The 8,103-nt window shown below is 34.7% G+C and overlaps 2 protein-coding genes across 2 annotated transcripts in view; both read right to left on the reverse strand.

Annotated features, from left to right (window-relative positions):
• Positions 1-887: 887 nt before the first annotated feature.
• LOC107558355 (ras-related protein O-RAL-like) lies at positions 888-4,189 on the reverse strand. The gene is made up of 3 exons (XM_016242015.1): positions 3,987-4,189; positions 1,812-1,989; positions 888-1,701 (listed from the first exon to the last, which is right to left on the reverse strand). Exons 1-3 carry the CDS (start codon positions 4,187-4,189, stop codon positions 1,582-1,584), a joined length of 501 nt encoding a protein of 166 aa, XP_016097501.1. The 3' UTR covers positions 888-1,581.
• Positions 4,190-4,309: 120 nt separating this feature from the next.
• Positions 4,310-8,103, reverse strand: part of LOC107558370 (ras-related protein Ral-B-like) — an 8,256-nt gene continuing 4,462 nt past the window's right edge. The window contains exons 4-5 of the mRNA XM_016242029.1: positions 5,253-5,430; positions 4,310-5,142 (exon numbers count right to left, since the gene is read on the reverse strand). Coding sequence (XP_016097515.1) covers positions 5,023-5,142; positions 5,253-5,430 — 298 coding nt within the window. The 3' untranslated portion in view covers positions 4,310-5,022. The remainder of the gene's footprint in view (positions 5,143-5,252; positions 5,431-8,103) is intronic.

An 8,103-nucleotide genomic window follows, 5' to 3' on the forward strand; every position in this document is an offset into this window, starting at 1 on the left:
TGTGACACTGAAGACTGGAGTAATGATGCTGATGAAAATTCAGCTTTGATCACAGAAATAAATTATATTTTAAAGAATATAAAAGCAGAAAACCATTATTTTAAATTGCAATTTCACAATATTAGTTTTATTTCTGTATTTTTGATCAAATGCAGCCTTGATGAACAGAAGAGACTTCTTTAAAAAAACATTACAAATCTTACTGATCCCACTTTTGAACGGCAGTGATTAGGCTATATATATATATATAAAATCATACTACTACATAATATTTTATTATTCACTAATTGATTATTTTAGCTAAAACTAAAGTTTTATCCGTAACTCTTTTATTTGGGAGAAAGGTCTCCACATTATACATTCATTAAAAACACACCTGCATTTTATCACAACAGAGGAAAACATTTTATTAAAACATAATTTAACAAAATTCTATGAACTCTATTGATGGATGGAATTGTAACCATATCACTAGGTTGCATGGATTTTCCTTGTTTTTATTTTATTTTTACGAAACAAAAGGTTTGCATATAATAACTGCGAATAACTTTTTATTTGATTGATTTATTTTTGGAGCCTATGGTCCAGATTGCTTGCATCTTGAATGTTGCAGCATCCTCATACTTGTGCATGTGTAAGTGTAAGTCAAGCCCATCGCTAGTGTCTTTACAGTGGGGTGTTAAATGCTGAATAGACGGTTTCTCACATTCAAAGTCAAGGTGACTGATTACCTCCGGACACATTTTACTGCTCTCATAAACTCTTATGGCCCTGCTGCCGTCCTTTGTCAAAACTCCGGAGGTCATCAAACGCAGAAACAAGAGCGCGATGCAAAATCCCAGCGTTTCAGCGCTGAAACACAAAACGCAATGCAATGGAATCATAACAAATTCAGAGAAGGTTTATTTGGTCTGTATTCACCAGGCAGAGTAATCAATAAACAGAGTGATTTGATTACAAAAATATACTTTCAATTGTGTGTCTGTTTTATAATAAAAGCGCAAAGTCTGCACCTTCCTCAGCTGTGTTAAGCTGCATAATAATGCATGCAAAGCAAATTCATATATGTCTGTTGCCTTTGCCTTAAAATAAGTGAAAGGCAGATAAAAATGAGTTATTTAGCACAAAAAGATTTACATGCATGTGTGAAATTCAAGCAGAACTCATTTCTAAATGGTTTGTCACAAATTGTAGCCTTTAATTCAATGCAACAATTTACTTAAAAAAATGATTCCCGTTTCATGAATGAAGAACAGCGATGCAGCATAATGAATATAACTTGAGTTTGAGTATAAAAAAAAGTGACTTTTGGAAAGTTACAAAGCCTGCATTTTTCACAGATTAGAGTTACGCTACTGATTTGATATTACAACACCAAGGAAAACGGGTAGAAACTTATAAAAAGTCCTTTAAAGATATGGAAGGTTTGTAGTTGAGGTCAGAACAGTGGCTTATGGTTCTGGTTCGATTGTGTTTGGCAAGAAAAACGCTCGAGGAGGAAGATCTGGTCTCCTCATCACCAGAAGAACGGCTCAGTCCAGGACAGGAGAGCTTGACATGGGAATCAAGCGTTTGTGCGGCTCAAAGCAGCGTGCATCTCTCTTTCAAGCTCTTCTTCTTCTTGCCGCTCTTCTTCCCGTTCTTCTCCTTGTTCTCGGACATCTTCTTCGCCCGCACCTCCCTCATCAGATCAAAGAAGACCTGCGAACAACCAAACACACGTCACAGGTGCTCAATGGAGTTAATATGGCATCTGAGGCTCATATGCATGATCATGCATTCTGAAATATCAGGATATTGAATGCACAAACCTTATCGACGTTCGCTCTGGTTTTGGCTGATGTTTCCACATACTGGACAGACCACTCGTCCGCTTTGGTCCGGGCCTCGTCCGCAGACACCTGCCTCCTGTCCTCCAAATCAGACTTATTCCCCACCAATAACAGAGGGATTTTATCATCCTCCGCTTTCACTCTCAGGATCTGCTCCCTGTGTGGACCGGTAACAATACAGTTAAAAATACAGTAAAATTGTGACATATTATTATCATTTAAAATAAGTGTTTTATATGAGAATATCTGTTAAAATATAATTTATTTCTGTGATCAAAGCTGCATTTTCTGCATCATTACTGCAGTCTTCAGTGTCACATGAGCTTCAGAAATCAGTATAATATGCTGATTTGCTGCTCAAGAAACATTTCTGATTATTATCAATGTTGAAAACAGTTGAGCTGCACAATATTTTTGTGGAAACCGTGATATACTACAATTCAAAAGTTTGGGGTATGACAAAAAGTAAAAAAAATAAAAAATAAAATACTTTCTTATTCAACAAGGACACATTACACGGATGTGACAGTAAATATATTTATGATGGCATGTGGCGTTTACTCTTCCAGGTTATTATTTAGTGGTTTGTAAAGTGTACTTCTGTAAGTCTACTGTGAATTAAATTTTGACCCTGAACAGCAACCTAAACATCTTTTCAGACTTAATGGAAAGACCTTAATTCATTTATTCTAATACTTTAAGGCAATATATTATGATAAGGTGTTATGTGAGATGTTTACATGTACCTTTAGCATTCATTCTTTAAAGTTGTCATGAAACAGAAATTCACCCTATTTTCTAAATGCATGTTATTGATCTTATTGATCTAATTTTTTTTTTAATTTTGAGCCCGTAATTCTAATCAAAATATCATAACTTGATCTTCCGCCTCTTTCGTTCACAATCCGATCAGCCTCCATCCAATCAACAACCAATGGATTGAATCATGTCCTGTTTTTTTTCCCCTCGTTAATCAGTTTAACTTGAATACATGTCACAATATGGAAAAAAGATGTTTCTATTTTCAGTAAATTGTGACTTTAAGAAACAGTAGATGGCTTATGTTAAAATTCACTCAAAAAATCAAAATCTGTCATTTACTCATCTTCATGTTGTGTGATAACTTTCTTTCTCCTGCAAAACAAAAGAAAATTATGTAAAAATCATTCTTTTGAGTCTGGTCTCAGCTCACAAAACCTCTATTTTCCATCTGAGCATTTCCAAGCTCACTGTGGCTTAAATGGGACATAACTGTTTCTGGCAATGTCATGTTAATCTTGTAGGGCTGAACGATTAATCGAATGCGATTGTCATGAGCATTTTGATAGTAATGTTGGTTCTGTAATCAGCAGGAAATCATCATCACATGCTTTCAGATGGAGCAGAATTTACTACACATAGCCGTAGTTCACTGACAAGTTACACAAAAAAAATCGCAGACGATTTTATTGAGCGATTCTGAAATCGAAGAAATCGTTGGCGATAATGACAGCTGTTTGCATAGCTTCTCAGTGAACTACGGCTCTGTGAAGTAAATGCTGCTCCATCTGAAAGCACGTGAAAATACCACATTTAATAACATGTTTTTACTCCAAACTCACTTCATAACGTCAATAATAGTGTTTGAAATAAATCCTTCTGTGAGATGAGCCAGTGGCATTTGAAACTTGTGCATGTTTGGGTCAGGACACATATGCATAATGTATGTATGCATATATATATATATATAGCCTATAATTTGACAATATGTATAAAAACATTGAAACATTACATTGATCCTTACTCATCAATAAATGTTATTTTTATTTATATAGAAAATGTTTGCATTACATGCTCTTTGTGTAATATTTTAACTGAAATACATTTGCCTTGTGAGACATAGGTTTCAATTAATCTTCAGAAATATTTGTTTTTCGATTCTGAACATGTTATGCTAATGTGCTATCTACCTATCTATCTCTCTCTCTCCTTACATACATCTAAAAATATGTTTGGTGCAAAGAGAACTATGAAAAAATGTTGTGAAAATGTTTTATATTTTTCATTTATTTTTAAAAACACAAAAAGTTTGCATAGAATAACTCTGGAATTCCTACATTATTATCATTGTTATTTAGATTTATTTATTTGGAGCCTATCGTCCAGCTTGCTTGCATCTTGAATGTCACAGCATCCTCAGGCTTGTGCATGTGTAAGTGACGCCCATCACAAGCGTCTTTACAGTGGGGTGTTAAATGCTGAATAGACGGTTTCTCACATTCAAAGTCAAGGTGACTGATTTCCTCCGGACACATTTTACTGCTCTCATAAACTCTTATGGCCCTGCTGCCGTCCTTTGTCAAAACTCCGGAGGTCATCAAACTCCGAAACAAGAGTGTAATGCAAAATTCCAGCGTTTTCTCGTTGACACTTTTTAGCACTGAAACACAAAACGCAACAGGAATGGAATCAGAGTTCGGAACAAATTCAGAGGAGGTTTATTTGGTCTATAATCACCAGGCAGAGAAATCAATAAAGTGGTTGGATTACAAAAATATCATAATTTCAATTGTGTGTCCATTTTATAATAAAAGTGACACATTTGGTGAGCTTTGGTGAGTCCATTCACCTTCCTCAGCTGTGTTAAGCTGCATTATAATGCATTCAAAACACACAAAATATTGCATATGTCTGTTGCCCATTCTTTGGGGAAAGGCCGATAAAATAAGAGTATTTAGCAAAAAAGATTTACATGTATGTGTGACATAGTGAAAAAAGAAATTCATGAAACAGAAGCAGAATTCATTTCTAAATAGTTTGCTGCAAATTGTCAGATTTAATTCTATGCAACAATTTACTTAAAAATTGATTCTATTCCTGTTTCATGAATGTGCATTCATTCCCAGTGATGCAGCATAATGATTATTCCTTCTGTTTGAAAGTAAAAAAATACTTTTGGAAAGTTACAAAGCACACACATTTCACAGATTAGAGTTTCGCTACCGATTTGATATTACGGCAACGGTAGAAACCTATAAAAAGTCCTTTAAAGATGTGGACGCCTTGTAGTTGAGGTCGGCACAGTGGCTTAAGGTTCTGGTTTGATTGTATTTGGCAAGAAAAACTCTGGAGGAGGAAGATCATGTCTCCTCATCACCAGAAGAACGGCTCAGTCCAGGACAGGAAAGCTTGAATCAAGCATTTGTGCGGCTCAAAGCAGCGTGCATCTCTCTTTCAAGCTCTTCTTCTTCTTGCCGCTCTTCTTCCCGTTCTTCTCCTTGTTCTCGGACATCTTCTTCGCCCGCACCTCCCTCATCAGATCAAAGAAGACCTGCGAACAACCAAACACACGTCACAGGTGCTCAATGGAGTTAATATGGCATCTGAGGCTCATATGCATGATCATGCATTCTGAAATATCAGGATATTGAATGCACAAACCTTATCGACGTTCGCTCTGGTTTTGGCTGATGTTTCCACATACTGGACAGACCACTCGTCCGCTTTGGTCCGAGCCTCGTCCGCAGACACCTGCCTCCTGTCCTCCAAATCAGACTTATTCCCCACCAATAACAGAGGGATTTTATCATCCTCCGCTTTCACTCTCAGGATCTGCTCCCTGTGTGGACCGGTAACAATACAGTTAAAAATACAGTAAAATTGTGACATATTATTATCATTTAAAATAAGTGTTTTATATGAGAATATCTGTTAAAATATAATTTATTTCTGTGATCAAAGCTGCATTTTCTGCATCATTACTGCAGTCTTCAGTGTCACATGAGCTTCAGAAATCAGTATAATATGCTGATTTGCTGCTCAAGAAACATTTCTGATTATTATCAATGTTGAAAACAGTTGAGCTGCACAATATTTTTGTGGAAACCGTGATATACTACAATTCAAAAGTTTGGGGTATGACAAAAAGTAAAAAAAATTAAAAATAAAATACTTTCTTATTCAACAAGGACACATTGCACGGATGTGACAGTAAATATATTTATAAATGTTTCTATTTTAAATAAATGTTGTTTTGAACTTTCTGTATCTAAATTATCATAAAAAAAAAAAAAGGATTTCCACAAAAATATTGACAAAACTGTTTTCAGCATTGATAATATTAAGAAACATTACTAATTGATTGAGCACCAAATAATAATTTAAATGTATGTTTTACTCACAAATAGCAAATTCTAACCAATAATCATTTTATATAAATAGCTTGAAAAATGTATATTCATTAAAAAAAAAAAAATATATGAATTTGTAAGATTTTATTAAAATTTCCATGACTTTTCCAGATCTACAAATCAGACTTTTAAAATTCCCTCACATATCCAGCAAGATATTTATTAAAAAAAAAAAAAAAAGGATTTCCACAAAAATATTGACAAAACTGTTTTCAGCATTGATAATATTAAGAAACATTACTAATTGATTGAGCACCAAATAATAATTTAAATGTATGTTTTACTCACAAATAGCAAATTCTAACCAATAATCATTTTATATAAATAGCTTGAAAAATGTATATTCATTAAAAAAAAAAAAATATATGAATTTGTAAGATTTTATTAAAATTTCCATGACTTTTCCAGATCTACAAATCAGACTTTTAAAATTCCCTCACATATCCAGCAAGATATTTATGGTACATCTGCCGTAATGACAAAGCTGTTCATTTTCAACTTTATTTTATTTTCAGAAACTACGAGTGGCAATATATTAAAATAACGATATTTCAAAAAAATTCAAGAGTTTACGCTTTTTTTTTTACCAATGAATTTACATGACTTTATATACATTTACGCACAAATAGCTATTTCTAGCCAATAAAATACTTTAATGCTTGACAATTCGAAAAATGTTTTGTTATGATAGGACAATATTTGGCCGAGATGCAACTATTTGAAAATCTGGAATCTGAGGGTGCAAAAAAATCTAAATATTGAGAAAATCATCTTTAAAGTTGTCCAAATGAAGTTCTTAGCAATGCATATTACTAATCAAACATTAAGTTTTGATATATTTACGGTAGGAAATGTACAAAATATCTTCATGGAACATGATCTTTACTTAATATCCTAATGATTTTAGGTATAAAAGAAAAATGTATAATTGTGACCCATACAATGTATTGTTGGCTATTGCTACAAATATACCCCAGCGACTCAACACTGCTTTTGTGCTGCAGGCTCACATTTCTTTCTTTCTTTCTTTCTTTCACATGAATATTTATTTTGGATTACCATCACTGTAAACTTACATTGAACCTGAAATTTTCCCTTGCGGTCAACAGTGTTACAAAAACAAATTAGTCCACCTTCTGTGAGCACAGTGTTGGAAGTGTGAAAAATCACATGCGACTAAGAGAACTTCAAAAGCCTCTAATTTGTGTTTTTACCTGCTGGAAGCTACATTTGTGGTAATTACTGACCAGCCTCCATGTGCCCTTTTAAAGAGTGCTACAGATGACACAATTAGTATGGTGTGAAGATTGCCTGGCTGCTCCTGGACACAAGTACACGCACACACACACACACACATAAACATGTAGCCTACAGACACAGAGACAAAAAAGGCCTGCAGTTTTGCTGGCACACCTTGACAGTGAATGATTACTATGCTCTGTGTTTTGTGAATGACGACGTACAACTCCTGCAAGCCAAATGCGTTCCCCTCCAAGATAACGTCCTTGAGCTCCTCCACAAAGTGATGTGAAGAAACGAATGATAAAAACTTTGCAGTAACAAGCTGTTCAGATAGTACCCTTTTCTGACATACGATTTGAAAAGCAGACAGTGGGATACTGGGCACTTTGCTAGCCAAGCCTCTTAAAGTCTTCTGCTTAGACAGTGTAATTATTACAATCACCTCACCTCTTTTTGAGAGCAGACACCTGCATGCCGTGAACCACTTCACGAAGCAACTTGGGATGTTACTTTAAGAGAGAGAGTGCTCTTATCTCTGATCTGTCAATGCTTTAGTGAGTACACCCAGCATGCATTGCTCCAAAAACAGCACAAAGTGCAGGTGAATTTTTAAAAATATGTAGGTAATTCAGGTGTGCATTCACCTATCGTGTTATTTGCTTTGAAAACAATAATAAAGTGTAGAGATCTGTTCCTTTTCACATACTTTACCAATATAATGCCATTTTTGTAGAACAAGGAGTTTGAGTAATGTGTTCACACTGAACAATGTAATAAAACAGTCTATCCAGAAAAAGCACTTGTTCAGTTGACAGAGTTGGCACTTTAAGCACTCATGCGCTTCATATAACAGTACGGGA

The sequence above is a fragment of the Sinocyclocheilus grahami genome, unplaced genomic scaffold (genome assembly GCF_001515645.1).
Source record: "Sinocyclocheilus grahami isolate Dianchi unplaced genomic scaffold, SAMN03320097.WGS_v1.1 scaffold643.1, whole genome shotgun sequence".
Classification (NCBI taxonomy): Eukaryota; Metazoa; Chordata; class Actinopteri; order Cypriniformes; family Cyprinidae; genus Sinocyclocheilus; species Sinocyclocheilus grahami.